The sequence below is a fragment of the Patiria miniata genome, unplaced genomic scaffold (assembly GCF_015706575.1).
Source record: "Patiria miniata isolate m_02_andy unplaced genomic scaffold, ASM1570657v1 HiC_scaffold_7, whole genome shotgun sequence".
Classification (NCBI taxonomy): domain Eukaryota; kingdom Metazoa; phylum Echinodermata; class Asteroidea; order Valvatida; family Asterinidae; genus Patiria; species Patiria miniata.
In genome coordinates, this window is record NW_024037074.1 from 29,382,333 (window position 1) to 29,404,898 (window position 22,566).

Here is a 22,566-nt window from a genome sequence, read left to right on the forward strand (position 1 = left end):
TCACATCTAAGTAAGACTTATTAAAAGGTGTCGTTGTTTAAAAAAAAAATGAATGATTATACAAATCCCTACGCGGGGTAGTTGTTTAATGTACAACATCAGGCGCCTGTTGGGAACTCCATGACACCATGTAATTTGAGCCACCCGACCCTCACAGTCGGACCATTCACCCCTGATTAACCCCTGATATCTCTCAGGCCCCAAACAGCCATTAAAACCAGAGACTTACCCCCTCAATTCCATGTGACAGTTCCATTTTGGTCACAGGGGTGATCGAGGTAATCCCTATGTGAACAGTGCATTTGTACACATGCCAATGTAAATGTGCACAAGCACACTAGTAGATCATTCGGAAAAGGGGGCTATCGTGCACCCTCGGAAATCAATTTCTAATCAACGTTTCTAGGTCAGAAAAATGCGTAGAAAACGATTTACCATGTTAAAAAATTCAATAAATGTCCCACGTATTGTTTTATGCAAATTAGTGCCGCCATTACTGAAAAATCTTTTTTTAATTATATCTCAGCCAATATTGCAGATAACTGAACGAACTAGGTGTATAAACCCATGTTTTCAAGGTCAGAGACCACAATAAAACTATTCTTGAAGTGACCAGATGTGTCTGTGGCATAGGAATATGCAAATTAGTGCCGCAAATACCGGAAAGTCAGGTGTCAAAACCCATGTTTTGAGGGTCAAGTATCATTAGAGGATCATTCAAGATGTAACAATGTGTGTCTTTGGCATGAAAATATGTAAATTATAAAGTGTCGGTTTATCAGATATTTGATTTTTAGCCAATATCTCGGCCAATATTGCACATAACTACACAAGTAAGTTGTCTAAACCCATGTTTTGAGGGTCAGGTATCATTAGAAGACCATTCACGAAGTAACTATGTGTGTCCTTGGCAGGTAAATATGTAAATTCTAAAGTGTCGATTTATCGGAAATTTGATTTTTAGCCAATATCTCGGCCAATATTGCAGCTAATGTTGACAGAAGGGTTTTTTGATAAGCAATAATGATCAAAGTTTATTTCAAGCCATCATATTCAAAATAAACTGTACTAATGGCTGACTCCATACTTTTATCAAATACTTTCTAAGCAAAAGATAATTATTTGAACATCGTTTTCGAGATTTGAATCAGCTACAGGCGTGTGGTTTGGAGCCCGCTTAAGGGCCCGAATAAAAAAAAAAAGATTCTAGATGCTCCGTGGTGTAATCTGAATTTAACTAACATTGTCTTAGCAACAAAATGCTGGATTCTAAATTCTCTGTGGTGCGATGTGATGCAATTTCTGACCACTTTAACCAATATTTTCAAAGCAAAAGATGCATTGCAGTACATAATAGGGCCCTGTAAATGAGACACGAGTTCCAAAATCGGGGGGGGGGGGGGGGGGGGGCATTTGATAGTGTGTCCCCCACCCTTCAAAAAGTCGGGGGGGGGGGGGACATGTCCCCATGGCTCAGAGACAACTTGGCGTTGTTGACAGAGGCATTAGGCCTAGCTGAATTGTATTTGTAAAACACCAAGAATATAAACACGTTTAATTCTCTGCTGGGTGGAATGTGACTCGGATCGAATATTTGTTTGAGAAACAACTGTTATTGCGTTAAATGAAGGCCCGGCCTTGATGAAGGAAAACAAATTTTGTGAAGAAAAACAAATTCTGCCTGAATTATTGTCGGAAACAAGTAATTAATGTGTAAGCTTGTATTATTAAATAACTGAATGTGGATGGGTTACTTTGTTCGACGTCTCACCTAAAGTGAAGAACATGCACGTTTTGAAAAACTTTTAAAATGGTAGAGAAACTTTCCTTCCAAAAAAAAACAACGTAAATTGATTCAGAGGTGTTGGAATTTGAATTCTCAAAATGGGCATAAGTATTCTTCAATTTCAAGGGAATCTGATCTAGTTCCATAGAAGTAGTGACGGAAATATTACAGGTTGACTATCATAGTCAAGTTACAGTCGTTACGTAGTATTTCTGTAGATAAATCAGCTCACCGGTTTGGCTATTAGCATCACTGTATGATTTAAACCAGAGCAAGTCTCACAAAATGTGTGTGATTCGTGAAAATCTGTTCCAACTGTAAAACTAGCAGAGTTCAGAATATCAAGCACAATACAAGTATGGCTGTTTCGAAGGGGCACACTGAGTGGAACCCTAAATACAAACATGACCGAATTCATGGAGAGCCTCTGCTTCAAACTTTTAAGACGGACAGCAGAGCAGAAGGGCCAACTTACGTGTAGGCTTACACCTTTTAACACTCTACCCGATTTCACAAATTATGAGTCCAAATTGTCGAGGAAAAAGCACCCACTTTTTATTCTAAATAGTCACCTTGTAATCTGGTTTTTGCAATCGGGTTTCTCGGGACTGTCGTCTTATGGTGAAATGAGCGAATTAATCTGGGTAAAGCAATGTGAGCTTGAATGAAACTTTGCGCATCATATCAGCTTCAGAATGTTACACTTCCGTGAAATAGCGAAATGACACAATTTAACAACAAACTGCAACTGGTACTGACATCGCCCAAAGTGACCCAAAGAACACAAAATAAGGCAGGCATATTGGAGATGTCCGAATTTTCTGTATCCGCTCTCCCACGACCAACTTTCGCATAACTTTTCGTCATAAAATATTTAGAGTGATTGTCGGAAACATGTAATACATCGCGGCAGATGTTTTGTGTGTGTCTGAGAAGTAAAGGTTTGACTCAACAGGGCAAACACGAGAAAGGAACTACAGGGATAGGTTGATTACACTGATGAACTCTTGGAAACCTACGGTCAGATTTGACTTGCAAACGGTCCAACCTGAATGTCCATGTTGATTGACATCTTAAAAGTGGTTTTAGATTGTGTTAACCAAATTTTTTGAGTTTAACATTGAGGAAGTGACAAAAATATTGTAGGCAGAGGGGACCTCTATATTTAGCTTTACATTGCCTGAAAATTACAGCCTCACAAAACCGTGTCCTGGATCAGCACCAACAGTCCAGACTAAGAGCTGTACCGATCTCACGCACAGCATAATGCTCGCTAGACCTGAATAATTTCAAACACTAAATTATCGAGTAATTTAATGTTTGTTAATCTAAAAAGCATAATTTCTCGATCGGAAATTAGCCCGCTGGTTTGACCGTTACCAATCGTGTATCGGTATCACAGTTACGCAAGATCGGTTTCAATAGAAATTGTGTTCACAAAAAAATCTCCATAAAAGAAATACAGAAAACGAAGAAATTTCAAGCCTACTACTGCGCTCGTTGTTTGAAAATTATTGGGTTAGCAATGATCTTCGGAATGTTAGTCACATGTTGATTAAAAACAATATATCAAGACAGGCAAAGTTGAAAAAGAGGATTTGCCAAAATGTCAGGCACATCTCTATACGGTGGGTGTATAGGGATCTCTCACTTCACTAAATATCATCGAGCGACCTTTTCTGTTATAATTTTAACGAAAACAAATCCATTATCAATGCAAAGAAAAAGAATACAGTCTCCCGACAAATCACTGGTCTATTCTGATGCTTGCTTGATTTCAAATAACATACACTTACCTTTAAGAGACGTTCTTGAATTATATCGCGAAAGGAATCCTCAACACTCAAGCAGATTACTGAAAAACAATATACCAACACGAAAGGGAGTTCAACATCCGCTCAGAGATAACTTGGAGGCTGCTTGGGGAGGTATAGCTGAATTTCACAGGTAAAGCACACTCTGTCGTGCGAAACGTGATTTTGATTCATTATTGCAAGCAGAATGCGTTTTCCAACGGCCCTGAATGGACTCAAGCACGAGCAATTAACTTTCACGTCTTTTTTTTTCGGGGGAGAAAGGATTTTAAGGGCGCATATTTATATGCCCTTCTGCCGAGCATCCAACAAAGGGGGTATATCAAGCCCAACACCCAACTCGTTGTTCGGAAAGTAAATGCGCCAGCGTCAATTTGCAGAATCTTATTCCAACGGTGATTCAAAAACTGCTTGTAGGCCTATGTACAATTCGCAAAAACGCAAAACAAAATTGTTGCGGGAAAAAATGGTTGTTTCGAACACTCACCGAGCAAATCCCGTTCTTGTCGTTCTGGCAATCAAGTCTCTCTCGGGTTGTCGGCTGAAGGTGAAGAGTTATTGTGAGTACAGAAAATGACCGCTCCAGCCGTTATATCCTACCGTCGATTTCCTGATCAGTGACTAAATGACTTGGCCCGCTTTGTGATTGGCCCCTGCACGCTGTCAATCTCAAATCACTGACTTGCTCAGTCATATTAATGAGACGGAATATGATATTATTGCCGTTGAGGCTACATACTCCGTATCAAAACGTGTACCACCGACACTGAAATAACCGGTGGTGGATAGTGTATTGATGTCGGTGACACATCCAAAACACGTGATTTGCAATTGACACACACAACCTGTCAATCACAGACCACTCGCTTGTGATCACCGACTTGTTGGGTGACAACCTCTGATTGGTGGATCGAAACATGACGTACACCGGCCGTGACTTATTCGGATGCTGTTAGCGCTTTGTGCTATCCAGGTACGTGATCTCTGTACACTCGCGAGTCGCGAGGCCCCTTCAATGGAAAATTATGCACGCTATTGTACAAAGCAACTGCCAGTGACGGAAAAGCTGAACATTAGCTAACACAATGCTTTCGCCATTGGAGGGGGCCTTCCCGATAAATTGATAGATTGCCCGGATTGGTCTAAACATCTTAACAATTCGATTTGTTCTTTTCGCTAAAAAAAAAAGGAATCTAGCTTGACAATCTAGTGAAGGTCTAGTGAAGGTTCCGATCAGTATGCCATGATCGTCTTCAGGAGATGAAGACGATCAAAGCATATGATCGGAACGTCGACTTTTTCAACCAACCGGTTCTTTTCAGAACGTAACATATTCCCAAAAGATATTTTTACAACCTTTACTATTTTCTACCACCACCATGCAAAGTTTCAAATCATCTTTAGCTTAATTGGTAATGTAGAAAGAACTTTCAGGGGCGGATCCAGAATTGTTTGCGGGGGGAGGGGTTGTTGTTTCATCAGCAAATCAATGCTGAACTGTAGACGGGTTCTTTTTGTCCGGACACTTGGCTCCGTAAAATTAATAGGGGGGGGGGGGTGCTCGTACCATACTTTTAATGGGAGCGCTGTTCAAATCCAACGATTATAAACACTATATTACAGGATAGCGTATACAAATACCCCCGTACTCCAGCAGGCTTTGTCCGTATTTTCTGCACAGGCGTAAGTTAATACCAGTATAATTGTTTTGGGGTGTCAGAGCAGGGTGGGGGGGGGGGGGTAACATTATTCTTTATCAATTTCTATGGATTTCTATGGGTTTGAACCCCCCCCCCCCCCCGATCGGCGGCAGATAGTTGATATAACATCCTGTGTAACTCGAAGTACACGGGATGGCGCAGATGTACTGAACTACCACAATGACACAGTGCAGTGCTAAATATCTGAATTGTAAAGGAAGTTTAAAAGGTCCGCATTTCCTGAATAGGTCTCCTTAGGTTATGACCAACTACCGCATACAGTTCATCCGGAATTAGTTTGATAAATCCCATCAGACTGTTCTATTCCGTGATTGTCTTACGACAATGATTTACCAGCTAATCTGTTAAGAATAAAAACATGATAGTTGCATTTAAATTTGAATCGTATATATCAATCAGCCCAATTTGATTCTCGTCAAGCAGTAGAGAAATGACCGATGGCACGACGCCAGAGGGCGCAACGTAACCGATCAACGGTAAAGCTATTTGAATGAGGTCAGGTTTAGGAGTAGACACTTGTTCGTTTTACCGTCTTCTATGCAAGGAGTCAATTAATTAAGCGTAGGTTTAACACCATACTAGTATCATTGGGGCTGCCCACTTAGGGAATTTTTGTCAAATATATTCCTAAAAATCTGTCCTAAATTTGCCGGGGGGGGGATCAATCTACATACTAGTTCAGGGCCAGAGATTGGAACTGAGGGGGTGCTTGAGGGGAGGGAAACATAGGTCGGAAATCCTTGGTAAGATTGAAAAGGAAACAGTTGAGGAGATCGTGATTCACATGTAATTTCTTCAGAAAAATAATTATTACTGATGATTATTACCTAGATCTCTTAACAGGCCGATTAAAAAAAGGCGTAAATCCCGTAGATAAAGTGGGAGATATTCCTCTCCCCCTTCCCCGACTTTTCTGACTGAGGGGATTATCCATGATATTATGTCCCACATTTTGTTGAACTTGAAAAACAAAATGCTCTCCTGTCAACACAGAGACCTATAAGTTATTGTGAAATAAAGTTAAATAAAACAGATGACCTAAGCCAAAGTTAGCGCGCATACGACCATTATAATATGCGTGAATGAAATATTAGGTGTTTTTTTTAACAAGCTGCGCCACCTAGTGTCAATAATGTACCTCCCTCCCCCCTCCCCGTCCGGGTGAAAAATGTGGATTTTTCAACGGTCAAATCCCCACAATTTAAAGGCCTTACTGTTCATTTGAATACAGTCTTATATTGTACTTCCGGTATCATTGTTATGAACTCTTAAAAGATTACATCATATATATCACGTTGTTGAGTTTCAGGAATTGTATTATTAGATTTGAGGCTTTGCATGGTGGGGTATCGGTATCGTTTCGGGTTTTGCGGTAACACCATGTGGTAATAACTACTGCTTAGAAGATATTAGTTCTGAGAAGAACTTGTCCTGCTTATTATCAACTTGCTAAGTAGTTTTTTGTTCTGTTTAGAACAGTCCTGCTGTAAGTTCTAAAAGAACTTGTCTTTGGTCTCAACGTTTCGACTAGCCTGCTCTAGTCATCGTCAGGAGACTGAAGAAAGTTGGAGATGCTACTCCTTAAGTAGGGTTTGTTAGGATTAGGAGTGCTTGCTGGGCATGCCCTGCTCGCTCGGGTGTGTCAGTTGGTTGTGAGCCATGGGCATTGTGTTGAGGGATGCCCGCTGAGCGTCCTGCTCGCTCGACTGTGTCAGTTGGCTGTGAGCCTTGGGCATTGTGTTGAGGGATGCCCGCTGAGCGTCCTGCTCGCTCAGGTGTGTCAGTTGGCTGTGAGCCACGGGTGTTGCAACTTGGAATAACTGAATGCCATATGTGGCTTATGAAGTAGCCGATATCTTGTGGGACAGTGTCATGTTTGTGGATCTCAATAGCTTCTCTGATACGACGGGTGTACCAGTGTTTCTCTGGGGCTATGATTTCCGCTTGTTCCCAATCAACAACATGATCCAGATCAGCAGAGTGTTTGACAATTGCCGATTTGTCAAGTTCCCCTCTGCGGCCGTGAGCTATGTGTTCTTTAAGCCTGGTAGTGAGGTCTCTGCCAGTCCCGCCAATGTACACTTTGCCACATGAGCATCCACAAACATGACACTGTCCCACAAAAAGCAAATTGTCCCCTTAAATTCCTTAACTTTTTCCTTATATTCTCAATTTATTATTTTTCCGAGCGTGAGCAGGGGACATTTGCCATACCCCCCTCCCCCAAACAAATTAACAGCAATATTGCTTCGCACCTCTTTTTCCTTTTTTTCTCTCGTTTTCCAGGAGGGGGGGGGGGAGGGGTGGGGGCAAGCGCCCCATTGTCCCCCTCCCCCCTCGCGACGCCCATGCTTGTGCTACCACTTGATCCTTTTTAGGCCCAACCAATAGTCCTACCCAACCTAAACCAGATCCAAGCTAAACCGTATTTACCCTCTAAAAACTCTATTGACAACCCTTACCCTAACTGCATTCCCATTTATCCTCAATCCACATCCGCTATCACTCCCACTAACCCCCTAACCAAATCTGCATCCGACCGTTAACTCCCACCCCAAATGTAATCATCATGACCTGCCAGAAGTTAGAATATCAAACCATAAAGCATTACAAGGCGAACGACAGACTTTTAATACATACATGACTTTTAATATCAAAGTGATTATAATTTTAATAATCATTGCAGATTTAAGAAGTTGTGAGAATGTTTTACACAAAAGTAAGATTGGGTTTTGCTCGTTCGTTGCTATGACACACGATATCAATAACTGTTTTCAGTTTAACGATCAAACATGTTTGAAGCATAAGTGAAGCCCAGCAGAAGGCGTAGGTAGTTTCCACATTATCAAAAGCTAATGTAAATGGTTATAAGGTTTTAAGTCGTCACTGTAAGCTTGTAACTACTTCGGGGTCAAAGGAGGACAACACACGAAACCTTATCTGAGAACTCAAGCATTTTAAGGAGCAGGATTTTGTTTGTAATATCCTGCCTTGGTCCCAACATAAGTTTACTGTCATCAAGTTTCAATAGTTGTAGTTTCTCACAAGACCGCCGAAGCGATTTTTTGTTTGTTTTTCCAACACGTGGCTGGTTGAACACTATTAACAAAATGTACAATCTAACACACTGCCATTTTTTTCAATTCCACAGTTTCGAACAAATATCTCAGCAAAACCTGACCGGAATTATATAATTGTTTTCATTATCTCAGTCAGGCCCAGGGTTACATTTTATGTTAATTATAACATCTCATCCTGCGCATTCATAATAAGCTAGTCCACTCAATGACATTTTTATAATTCAAAGGCGACCTCATATATGTGCTAGTTTTGGCTTAGCTAGTTTATTTAATTGATATAATAATGGGACAGGAAACGATAGTCATATAAGAAGTCACAATGCTAAAAAAAAACATGGTTCACACTTGGAGACGTTATGGTAAATCATCAATTCAAAATATGGTATCAAAATAAAAATCAATGAAGTCATTCCAGGTGGAATACTAAAACAAATATCCCATATCCGTAAAGAACCTTCCTCACTTGAATGGATTTATTGCTTCGTTCTTATTGATTTTGTTAAATCACAGGCATACACTTTCACTGATATTTTCGGAGTGAGTTTCTTGAATGGAATAACGTAATAATTATTCAAATAAGTTTGGGTCTTTTAATCGAGAAACACATTCCACGAATTGAGTGGGCTTTTTACTCGTTTAAAAAAAATACGTTTTTGCTCCATACATGAAGCTCCATACATCACAAATTGTGGTAAGTGTTTTTTTTGTTTTGTAATCATTTGGATGAGGTTTTGTACATTTTTTTGACAGTTTTTTTCATTAGTTACATAATTCTTACATAATATAATATGACAAAAATAATTCAATTATTTAATAAGAAACAGTGCATTCTACAGTCACCTGTCAACTGTAAAATTGTACATGCAAGTTTTACCGTTTCAACGAATTGCTATTTCATGACACTATTTCAAACAATTATTATTTCTAACCCCAGAATAAATCAATGAGCATATAATTTTCATTCACTTGGAGCCTTTTTTGTGACATGAACTAAAATTTGACACACACTTTGGATTAATTAAATATACATCATCTATGCTGGGCATATATGGCATATAATGTCTGGTATACTTACTTTGTATGCTCTAGGAAACCTATACAGGTATATGTTTAATTAATCTGTTTTATTGATAAATTACATAATAATAATTAATAACATACCAAAAAAACAGTCGCATTTTTTTTTCAGAATATTTATACTGTATTTCATTTGTTTTGTCAAATGAGGCAATCAATTTTGAGGTCGGCAGTTTGGCATAAAACAGACCCAGGTAGGTAGGTCGGGTTACCATATAAACAATCTGCTATTACTTCTTAACATTCTGGTTGCACTGCATTATGGCAAAAAAATGTTTTATTTTTGAAAAAAATAATGAAATGGAATGGCCTTGAAAAAAATATTTAACATTCTAGTGGATAACACAATATGGTGAAAAAACTTTAAAGCATACTGGTTAATATATCTAAATAATCACACATAAAGATAAATACAAATATTCACGCAAAGAAATGTAAATCTATTGTTGTTTTCAAATCTGCGCATGCGTAATGCAAAAAAAAAATAATAATAATAACAGATAGATCTGTGACATTGGCAATTATTTCTTTTAATACTTGGTTACAGCTTCGGCAAAAAGGGAAAGCGAGAAAATAAAAATACACAACATTTGTTTATTGGGGGTAAAGGAGGAAGCCACTGAATGAGGCATAGACACGGTTGGATGTACTATGCACCTTACCAAACATGGTGAGATACACCGTGTCTTCACGCTGCAGAACTAGCACCGCGCTCGCCGACACTTGCTCATACTGAGCTGAACTGAAGCTAAGGCCAGAGACAACTATTACACCGTTCTTCTTGAGATCAACATACAAATGGCTGGTGGAAGCATCTTTGAGCACAGAAAACATAAACACGTAGGTGCCCGACACAGTACAAGTGAAAGTGCCAGTCCCTAGATCGAAGCTGGTACCCGGCAGAAGCGTTTCGGTCTCCTGGAAGGCCAGACGGGTGTCGTGACTCGTAGAGGTATCCGAGGGGCGCGTCCTCTTCACGGTGAATGCTACCCGCTGGTTGGAGTTGTCTGGTGTCTCCCCTGGCTCACCCTTCTGACCTTTGACACCAGCCTGACCGGCTGCTCCAACAAGACCGGGTAGGCCCCTCGGACCTATCTTGCCGGGCAGACCAATACCTTCGTCACCATTAGACCTAGTGTTCCCAGGTGCTCCCCGCTCACCCATAGGGCCAATAGGGCCAATCTCACCCTTAAGACCTTGCTGACCTGCAACGCCCTTTGACCCCGGCTGACCGTACGGCCCCATCTGTCCCACCGGTCCAGGCAGACCTGGTATGCCGGGTATTGCAGCAGGTCCCTGGCAGCACTGCTGACACACCTGAGACGCAGGACCATCACCGTCCGAGGGAACCGGCCCAGTAACCGAAGCTCGGAGACTGACAGAGTTACCTAGAAGAAGGGCGATTGAGAGAACGCAGATCTTCATCTTTAAAGAAAAACAACAAAAGCGAAATAAATTAATATGGAAACAAATTGGGAAAGATGAGAAAAAAAATTGAGGTTAGAGAAAGTGGGTAAGTCATATCAGAGTAAGAATATAAGACTTTGCCATCCTTTAAAGTAAAACAAAATCAGGAATGACTAAATTGAAAAGTGTTACCACCAAACTTTGCCGGTCTGAAGACGAAGTACAGTGCCTTAATTTGGAAACGAACCGCTGCGGAAAATTGGAACATTCTTTCACAAGATCATGATATTGTGAACGCAGAAACATGATTTTAGAATACCACTTTGACGAATTCGGCCGAAAATTAACCCTGTCAGCACCGGGGCATTTTAGAATTTCCTCAGAACGGGGGATCAACATAGTGTTCCCATCCTCATTTCCTCAAAATTTGCAGGATTAAAACTTAGGAAAAGTCGCCAAATGTCATGCCGACAGCACCGTAACTGATGTGGGAGGGGGGGGGGGGACAACCCGGGGGCCGGTGGGGAGGGGGGTTGGTGGGGGGGGGGGGCAACCCAAACGATGACCCTGCCCCTGGGTGCCCTCCATTTAAATTCTTGATATCATATGCATTTGTCTGCAGTGACTCTCTGGAAATGTGTTATATTTATTGACGCTAACTCGTCAATAAATATAACACATTTTGAGAAATCTCGAAATTGCTTCACCTGTCCTCTTCAACAAATTCAAATGTTTACTTCTGACACATTTTCAATCTTTTGTTTATCTTGACGTCCCCGTAATAAACAGCTTTATTTTGGGGTTGTTTTGGAGCTTTTTAGGCATCAATTGATCCTCGTGAAATTACTCTCGGTCGCAAATTATTCGATATTATTCAATAATTTTGTTTGAATATTTTGTTCGATGTTAAGGTAAAGATCGAATTTAAAGTAGAAATCTAAAATTTGAAGGAAAAAAAATCATGCGAAAAGTGAACACAATTTGCTATAAAGGTTAATGCATTTAGGAATAAAAATTGGAAAACAAAATGAGGATCAATTTTTCAATTGCTACATTTGTCCCAATGCCTTGAATTGATAAGTTGGTCCCAACGTCAATTTGACATCTCTTTGAAAAGTACCCATACACTAAATTATCAGATTTGAACGTTATCATAAGTGGAAAGGTGCATCCTTTAAACCATACCTATATTATTTATGTTGGTTACACATTCTACGCCTGGCATTCCGTTGTATTTTGTTTGCCTTTTTTGGATACACACTGTATATGTCCTTCAGTGACCAACTTCCTAATAACGTTTGATGCTGAATTACTCTGAGTAATTGAAAGAAACATGTAAATGCATCCCAACATTATGTTACTGTCTGAACAGGAAAGGTTAGAATCAACAAGTCAAAAACCAGGAAAGACATACGGGGATTGGATTGTAACACTGATTTTATGGGTCAGGTTATTAAGTGTCAAGCTTTAAAAAGATGTTTCTTTAAAACCTAGCTAATGACTTTATTTCAAATTCATCTAGAACATTGGAAGTGTTTAAACTTGAACCAACATATAGAAGGAACTTGATTGATGTACGAAACTCTTCAAAACCTGCGGTCAGATTTGACTAGAAACGGTCAAACCTGAATGTGTACGTTTATATAACTTCACTTGATTTGTTGTTGCTATGAGTAGCACAATCTCAAATCACATAATCACTTAATGTGATTTGAGATTGTGCTACTCATAGCAACAACAAATCAAGTGAAGTTATATTATTAGACCATACAAATATAAGTAAATATTGGGACAACTTTGTTTTAAGAGTGTACAATGGAAGTAGTTGTCAAAATATTCTATATAGGCAGACAGGAACGCTGAGAAAAATAGAGATATGCTCTAAATTTTGTATTGCCTAAAAATTCTGGATCAGCACCAACTGTCCAGACTAAGAGTTGTAGTTCAACTATACCATGTCAGCATAATGCCTGTTGGACCATTAATTTAAGGCACGTAGTTATTGAGTTATTTTATTTTTTTATCTGACAAAAGCAAACAAAATTTGTAATTAGCCCGTTGGTTTGGCTGTTACCAATTGTGTATCTGTATCACAGTCATCAAGCAGCATACCTCTCAAACACACACAAAACAGGGAAGATTTGTTGATTGAAAAAAAATTCAGTCACTGTAATGATATTCAGAATCTAAAGCACATGTTGATTCAAGCAACATGACCAAAAATACCAACGTTTGAATATGTAGTATGCTTAGCAACGATAGTCATACTGTCAGGAAAAGTGACATTTTCTAAATACAGACCAATAATTACAGTTTAATAACAGACACTCACCTTGAGGTAACGTTCTTGATTTCTGTCACGAAAGGAATCCTCAACACTCAAGCAGATTACTGGAAAAAAAATAAAATACCAACAAACATGAGGTGTTAAAAATCCGCTGGGTAATAACCATGGGTGATAACCACTGCATTTCACAAGTACATCACACTCTGTATGGCAAAATATGATTTGAATTGATTATTTCAGGTAGATTTCGTTCTCCAACGAATGGACTCACGTGCGAGCAACTTTCATTTTTTTAGTGAGGGGGGGGGGGGACGGGGAAAAGATTCATTTCAATTTAAATGAAACGAATTACTCACTCAAACGGATTTTGTTTTTGTGAGAAATCTTTATACAAAACAAGTGTTTAAACAACGGAATTCACTTCATTCGGCATACATTTGTGCTTTAAACTTTAAACTTCTATAAAATGAACCTAGCTAGATAAAGCAATTTGAACTTGAATAACGCTGTGTGCATCATCATCCGGTCCGAATATATTCGCGCCTATTAACAGTGAAACTATATAATGTTTATTTATACTGACCACACGCATGTTTACGTTACATACCTAGTGTGGACATTGCTTTGTTTTCGTGTAGTTAAGAAAATCCTGTGAAATCTCTTTCGACCCATTTTTCTATGATTCCTTAGAGTATTTATCTTCATTTAGCGACGGATCAACCTAACTTCCAAAAATGCCTCTAAACCTGTTTTCCATAGAAAAGGAAACGTTGTGCGGACGTGGGCAAGTCCATACCTCGTCGCTGCTACCTGGTTTATGTGGACCTCTTTTGTCTAGAGGTCCACACTGTGAATGAAATACTTGTACACACTTATCGACAATGTAACTAGGAAATGATGGAACAACAATGGCGCGGATCGGAAAATTAGCGTGCTGATTTGGCTATACGCAAACGTTTATCAGCATCATAATCACGCAAGATTAATTTTAATTGAAAGTTAATTCCTAAAAATCTTGTTTTTCAGTCCTCAAGCAACTACAATTTGCCAGCTTACAAAGGGCGTTGTGTGCCTGGCAGAAGGGCGTATGCGCGAACGCCGGCCGTACCACCAAAATCTTTTCACCAGCAGGGCATATGCAGAAACATTTCTTTGTGTTTATGAATGTTGAAACTTTTCAGAGGAAACACAAGTTGCGCCAAAAGGTATGAGTCATTCGTACAACGAATTCAAAATTAAAACGATATAATATGCGTGGGAGAACATTGGATTCATAGTACTTTCATTGCAATTTTCTTAACAAGTGATTCCGCGTTAGAACGGACACATGCCTTACTGCATTCGACAAAATGAAAATTATCAAGCCTTATATCACGCTCGTTGTTCTAAATCCGACGCTGATTCAAACGCTATGCGAAAAAAAGGCAACAAGTAATTTTTTGGTGCAGGGAAAAAAATGTGTTTTTTTTTAAAGACTCACCGAGTAAATGCCGTTCTTGTCGTTCTATAGCAATCAGTTCTCTCTCGGGTTTTTCGTCTGAAGTTGAAGACGAGTTTCGGTCGTTGTGAGCAGTGAAGCAGCAAATGCTGTCTTAAATATTACCATCGATTTCCTGATCAGTGACTAACTGACTTGGCCCGGTTTGTGATTGGCCCCTGCGCGCTGTCAATCTCAAATCACTGACTTGTTTTATATCAATGAGACGGAAGATAATGTTATTGCCGCTGAGGCTATTATACTCCCAATCAAAACGTGTACCACCGACACTGAAATGGCCACATCTTATTTGTGGATAATGTATGGATGTCGGTGACACATCCAAAACACGTGATTTCCGATTAACACGTACAACCTGTCAATCACCGACCACTCACTTGTGATCACCGACTTGTTGGGTGACAACCTCTGATTGGTGGATTGAAACATGACGTACACCGGCCGTGACTAGATGTTTGTTTGTGCTTTGTGCTATCCAGGTACGTGATATCTTTACACTCGCGAGTCACGAGGCCCCTTCAAGGTAAAAAAAAAAACGTTATGAAGCAACTGCCAGTGACAGAAAAGCTGAACATTAGCTAGTGTAATGCTTTCGCCATTGGAGGGGGCCTCCATGACATAATTGATAGCGTGCCAAAATTGGTCTATACATCTGATAAATTCGGTTTGTTCATTTTGCAGTGAGGTCATGCTATGTCTGAATTGAAGAGAGGGAAAAAAAACGCCCCAAAAAATGAATCTAGCTTCAAAATGTAGGGAAGGTCTAGTGAAGGTTTCGATTAGTATGCCATGATCGTCTTCAGGAGATGAAGACGATCAGATCATGCTGATGGGAACATGGAGTTCTACAACCAACCGGTTCTTTCAGAAACAAACATCTCCCCAAAAGAGATTTCCACATGGTGTCACCGCAAACCTTCACTAGTTCATACCACCACCATGCAAAGTTTCTAATCTTCCTTAGCTTAATTGGTACTGTAACAAGAATTTGCATGGGGTAGATCCAGGAATTTTTGCGGGGGGAGGGGTCATCAGCAAATCAATGCTGTAATGTAGACAGGTTTTTTTTCGGACACTTGACTCCGTAAAATCAGTAGGTGTGGGATGGGGGAGGGAGGGTTGCTCGGACAATACTTTCAATGGGGGGGGGGGGGCGCTGTTCAAATCCAACGATTATTAACACTATATTACAGGATAGTGTACAAATAGCCCCGTAACCCAGCAGTCTCTGTCCGTATTTTCTGCACAGGCGTAAATTAATACCAGTATAATTATTTTGGGGTAGAGCAGGAGCAGGGGGGGGGGGTTAACATTATTCATTATCAATTTCTATGGATTTCTATGGGTTTGACCAGCCCGGATGCGCGGCTGACTTTTAATGTGCTAACACATAGAAATATTGTTTTCCAAGATACCCGCCCTCCGTACAATCGAAATTAAGAGCAGTTGAATGTAACTTGACGTACCCAGGATGGCGCAACTGTTTTGAACTACCACAATGACACAGTGCAGTGCTAAATATCTTAATTGAATAAAGGAAGTTTAAAAGGTCCGCATTTCCTGAATAGGTCTCTTTGGGTCATGACCAACTTCCGCATAACAATTCATCCGGAATTAGTTTGATCAATCCAACCAGAATGTTTTATTCCCTGATTTTCTTACGACAATGATTTACCAGCTAATCTGTTAAGAATAAAAACATGATAGTTGCATTTTAATTTGAATCGTATATATCCATCAGCCTAATTTGATTCTCGTCAAGCAGTAGAGAAATAACCGATGGCACGACGCCAGAGGGCGCAACGTGACCAATCAACGGTACTGCGATTGGAATGAGGTCAGGTCTACGAGTAGACACTTGGTACTTTCACCGTCTTCTATGCAAGGAGTCAATTAATTAAGCGTTGGTTTAACACCATACTAGTATAATTGGGGCTGTCCACCTAAGGGAATATTTGTCAAATATATTCCTGAAAATCTGTCCTAAATTTGCCTGGGGGATCAATTTACATTCTAGTTCAGGGCCAGAGATTGGAACTAGTTTTAGGGGTGCTTGAGGGGAGGGAAACCTAGGTTGGAAATCCTTGGTAAGATTGAAAAGGAAACAGTTCAGGAGGTGATTCCCATTTAATTTCTCCAGAATAAAAACACACCCCCCCCCATCGCCAGTGAGTGGCTCAAGTTGGCGCTATTTCTCTCTGATCTGATGTTTTGTTATGAATGCCGTTTTAGTGTAGTGAAAAAAATACTGTACAAAGCATGGATAAAAAAAGGGCTGATCATTGGGAAAAATAATTATTAATCGCGATCATTACCTAGATCTCTCAACCCTAAAAGGACCGGAATCCGCCGCCCCCCCCCCAACATTTTCCGCGATAGCCTCTAATAGGAAACAGTTCAGGAGGTCGCGATAGCCTCTATGCATGTACTGAGTTTCAACATTTTTCGTCACTCGATGGCCTTTAACCTGGGGGGGGGGGCGGCTGAGAGATGTTCAAAATAACCCGGCCCCTTTATGGTTAACATCCCTATTAAAATAGGGTTAAATCCCGTAGATAATGTGGGAGATACCCCCTCCCCCTTCCCCGACTTTTCTGACTGAGGGGATTAGCCATGATATTATGTCCCACATTTTGTTGAACTTGAACAATCAAATGTTCTCCTGTCAACACAAAGACAAAGACAAAGTATTCATTTTTGTGAAAAAAAGTTAAATAAAACAGATGACCTAAGCCAATATGTTAGCGCGCATGCGACCATTATAACATGCGAAAATGAAATACTACGATTTTTTTTTGAAGAGCAGCGCCACCTAGTGTCAATTATGTACCTCGCCCCCCCCCCCCCCCCGTCCGGGGTGAACAATTTGGATTTTTCGAACCGTCATCTCTACACAATTCAATGGCCTTACTGTTACATTTCAATACAGTCTTCTATTGTACTTCCGGTATCTTTGTTGTGAACTCTTAAACGATTACACAAATATATCACGTTGTTAAGTTTCAGGAATTGTATTCTTATTATCAACAAGTGTAAAGTGCTCTCGCGAGACATGCCCGCTCTAAATCAAACAACCCAATCGAACATAGAGGGCGCATGACTTTGATGGTGAGCCATTTCCCAAATCTCGGCCCTTTCTCGAGCCTCGGTATCTCCCACCGCTATACAATTTGGAAGATTGATGTTCTTAACCATTCTTGTAGAAGATCCTAAACTGAACTTCTTGTAATAGAAACAACGCTGCACTAGACGATGTTGTGGTGACGTCACTTCTGCTGACGGTTCGTTGCCTTAGCAACTGCGGTTTTGTGTACGAATCATCTCTCGACTTGTGGTTTACTTTTTCTTCTACTGGTATTTTGGTTTTGGATAGCTCCAGAATTTTGCAACGATAACTCTCGATAAAGTGCAGAAAACCTATCATAGATCGTCAGTGCTAAACTGGTGTTCTACCCCACTGCAAATGGAGAGTGTTCTTCTTGGTGTAATACGAACAAAAATCTTCGGTTGTTACACAAATAGGAATTTGATTTGTTTGCTATATATGAACGTTGCTTTCATTCAAATTTTGTTGTTAACGTTCCAAACATTAATTTGTTTCGATCTCATTTTCTTTCTGGTAGGACGAATTCTCATGAAAATAGACTCCTATATGTGATACATCAGGAAGAATTATTAGAGGGAATTTCAACTAAATTCACTCAGTAAATAGTGACTTATCACCCGAACCATAGAGTATGTTGTCATGTTCGATGACATTCATTCGGAATGTACTTTTCAGGTTTAACACACTAAGTTGTTTCGTTGACATTATTTGTATTGTTTTGTAAATTCACATGAAATTAAATTTGCCGAAAGTGACACATCATTAAAAATTACTGGACGAAGTTTCAGTAAAATAAATTTGGTATTTCACAAGTTATTGCTCTAAACAACGAGTGGTTTGTTGTATACTAGTGAGGCATCCGTGTTGACGCTGTGTAGGCAGTAGTGACCACTGTGCATGTGGCGCGCCCTCTATTGAAACAAATTGTATAGTATTAAACCGCTTGGTACATTTGTCTCCGCGCGAGAGAGAGAGAAAAAAAAAGGGTAGTTGGAAGAAGTGTTGGGGTAAAATGCCCTTTAAAATAGTGAAACAAAGGAGCTTCTTTGGAATAACTAGGGCTATTGCCCAAAAGGAGTGTACCTTTTTTGCCGTGAACGTTGCTTTCATTCGGATTTGATTTTTCACGTTTAAAACACTAAATGTTTCGATCTCATTTTCTTTCGTGTTCAACAAATTTCCGTGAAAATATACTCCTGTATGTGATACATTGTGAAGTATTATTGGACGGAAATTCAATTAAATTCACTCAGTAAATCGTGAATTATCATCCGAATCATTTTGTCATGTACGATGACATTCATTCGGAATGTATTTTGCAGGTTTAACACACTAAGTTGTTTCGCTCATATTATTTGAAACGTTTTGTTAATTCTCATCAAAATAAATGTCCGAATGTGACACATTAAAATTACTTGACGAAGTTTCAGTATAATACACATGGTATTTTTCAAGTTGTTGCTCTAAATAATGAGTGGTTTATAAACATGAACCTTGACTTGTTAGGATTGTGTTTTTTTTTTTCACGGTTAAAACACTAAGTTGTTTCGGACATATTATTTTTGTTGTTTGAAGAGTTCTAGTGAAATTAAACTGGCGATCGTGACACATTATTAATAATTACTCAATGAAATATCGAGCCAATACATTCAGCATTTCTTGAGATATTGCCCGAACCATGAGAGTCTTCTTGTTGCCCAATACTAGTGAGGCATCCGTGTTGACGCTGGGTAGGTAGTGGTGACCACTTTGCATGTGGCGCGCCCTCTATTGAAAAAAAAAATATATAGCATTGAACCGCTCGGTACATTTGTCTCTATGCGGGAGAAATAAAAAGACAGAAAGATGTTGTTGCAAAAAAGTGTTTTGGGTTAAATGCCCTTGAAAAAAAAGTGAAATGAAGGAACTTCTTTGAAATTTCTTGGGTTACTGCACAAGGAGTGTGACTTTTTTGCCATGAACGTTGCTTTAATTAGGAATTTATTTTGTACGTTTAAAACAATAAAATTGTTTCGATCTCATTTTCTTTATTTGTTGGATAAATTCCCATGAAAATATACTCCTGAATGTGATAAATTATAAAGAATATTGTTGTCATGTACGATTACATTCATTCGGAATGTATTTTCAGGTTGAACACACTTTAAGCAGAACAAATAACATTAATTGCAGGTGGCGCTATTCAAAAAGGGGCAAAGTAAGACGCTGTCTGAAAACAGGGGTGCGTTTTGGCGGTCATAACCAATAATTGGTTCGGTGGTTTCTCTTTGGTTAATTGTTTTGGGGATTTGAGTACTACATGATCATGCGTAATTCTAACCCAATTAAAATTGCTGAAGAAATTCACTGACAAGAAACTACTGAACCAATTCTTGGTTATGACTGCCAAAACGCACCCCAGGTGCAGTTCACGTTCGCTCGATTCCACCGCCCTACTGGGAGAGGGCGGTGGGGACGAACGAACAGTACAAGTTAACCTTTTTATTTAGCAAACAACAGGGGGCGTCGTTCAAAGGAGTTAGGACTTGACACCGTCCGATGCAAGGCGCGGCTGTTACTGTTAACCGTTTGCCGACAGTAAGCCTGTTTTCGACCATTTGGCAGACAAGGGTGACACACGGGGTGTCACATAACACCTCTCCCACATCTGGCATCGCCCTTGCCCGTAAAATACCTTTCAACAAGCAAAGATGAAAAGAAACTCTAGCTCAATTTCTCTCCATTAAGCCTCGCAGTAACTGTGACTCTCTTATCATCTTCTTAAAACTCATCACTCAATTATGAACGCATCCGCCTTCAACCTCAGTAAATTTTGCAGGTTAAGGTTGCAGTTTGAAATTCAGCTTCATAAAATGTTTCACTTTTCAGTTTATTTGATTCAGTGTCAACATCACTACTATACTGTACAGCGCAAAAGGTGTGCTGGTGAGTATGTAAACACAGGCAATCGTGGACCTAGGACAAAAGGGTTATACGGGTAGAAACAATACGTCCACGATTGACCGATAGACCACGATTGAAATTCGTGTACAAAATCAAAGAGATCTGAATCCTGTCTCGTCCCAATCCCTTGTATTGACTTGTGTCTCTGTCAATACATCGACGAGGCTTCTCTACTGCGACGTGGTCAGTCCTGAAATTGATGTCCTCGTTGGTGGTAAAGGGTTTGGAGCTAAGTCCTCAGATGAGATCGGCCGCATTGGAGCTAACATGATACTCAAGGGCCACTGGGACTATGACATGCCGAGCGAGATCTTCAGGATCCTAGTCACGTCAAAGTCCATGATTTAACAGTAAACAAAAACAAATGGAAATGTGCCTCGCCAGTCTGGCTGCGTGATATGTACTAAAACTGAGTTTAACATAATTTCACATAATAACTCGGGCTTGAATCTGTATTGAGACCCTGCGGACTTATGTCCTGGACGTGTTCTTCACAAAATGTGCGTTGTCAGATTTAAAATAAGTTGGAGAGGAGGAACACAGCTGGCACTCGTATCAGCAGTGATTACGCAGCAATTGCAATGGCAGCGGAAAGTTTCTGGAACTGGAGGGGCACATACAGTACAAGCGTCTCTTTAGCAGGGTATCCAAACGCGGGTGAGGACAAGTCAAACAAACTTCAAAACATGGGGGAAAGGAACCCTCTCCCACCCCACTTTCGCCACCCATGAGTGTGATTGTTCAGCTATTCTTATTATTGACGCCTTGACGACAATAATGAGCAGGATTGAGGACAAGAAAAGGGTGTCTGAACCCTTCCCCGCCCCCATTGAAGCAAGACCGCTGCCTCCGAGAGATATAGGGGTCAGACAGGTCTATAAGCTGAGGATCGAATAACGGGAATCCAGTACAACTCTCACCCATCCAGTCTCACTCTCGTATCCATCCACCCCGCCTCAATCTCTATGAACTTCCTGGCCTCAACTCACCCTCAATCTCACCCGCCCTAAATCCTAACCTCTCTTCCCATATATTTACGTTGTACTCTAAAACCATCATCCACCCTACCCGCCTGCAACCAACACCAACCCTTTATCCCGCCCCTTACTTCACCCGACCCACCTCGGCCCCATCCACCCTAAATAACCCATCCATCTTCACCCCCCCCCAAAAAAAAGGTCAAACCCACCAACCCTCAATCCAGATCGCACCTGACCTTTAACACCATCCCCAAATTGAATCATACTACTGACCTGTAAGAATAAAACAAATATCAAAACACACCAACTTTGACTTTGTCTGCAATAATCATAATATCTAATAATAAATCTATTAAAAATTTAACATAAGAAGGCCTACTTTTAAGAAATGTGTTCATAATAGGTGAATTTGGGATTGTATCGTTCATGACAACGACAGATTAGTCAAGCATCATGGCCCTTTTACTTTACTTTCCTGTGAATTTGATTAACTTCTTTCAGAAATAGTGAAGGCCCTACTGTGAAAGTGTTTTGAACCATACATTAAGTCCAGCCAAAGGAGTTTCAAAAAGCAGCATGTACTTTTCCACATTATCAAAAGTTCGAATTTCATTTATTATCCTTTTTATGAGTAATTATCTTTGATTGTTAACACATAATTGGTGTTGACAATTACTACAGCTGTTAAACGGAGTGATGTCATCAAATGTACTAGATACCTAACAACACTCTTCTTTGAACCAATTATAACCGTTACAGTAGTGCAACTAACTGCCATTAGAAACAAACGGTTTTTTTATGTCGTAGAATCCCATTTAACAACCAACATATTGTATTTAAATCAAAATAATTATTTGATAAGACTCA

At 39.9% G+C, this 22,566-nt stretch overlaps 1 protein-coding gene across 1 annotated transcript; it reads right to left on the reverse strand.

Annotated features, from left to right (window-relative positions):
• Positions 1-10,072: 10,072 nt before the first annotated feature.
• Positions 10,073-10,903, reverse strand: LOC119745097 (collagen alpha-1(X) chain-like). Its single transcript, XM_038221320.1, has one exon. It carries the CDS (start codon positions 10,901-10,903, stop codon positions 10,073-10,075), a length of 831 nt encoding a protein of 276 aa, XP_038077248.1.
• Between the last annotated feature and the right edge of the window lie 11,663 nt (positions 10,904-22,566).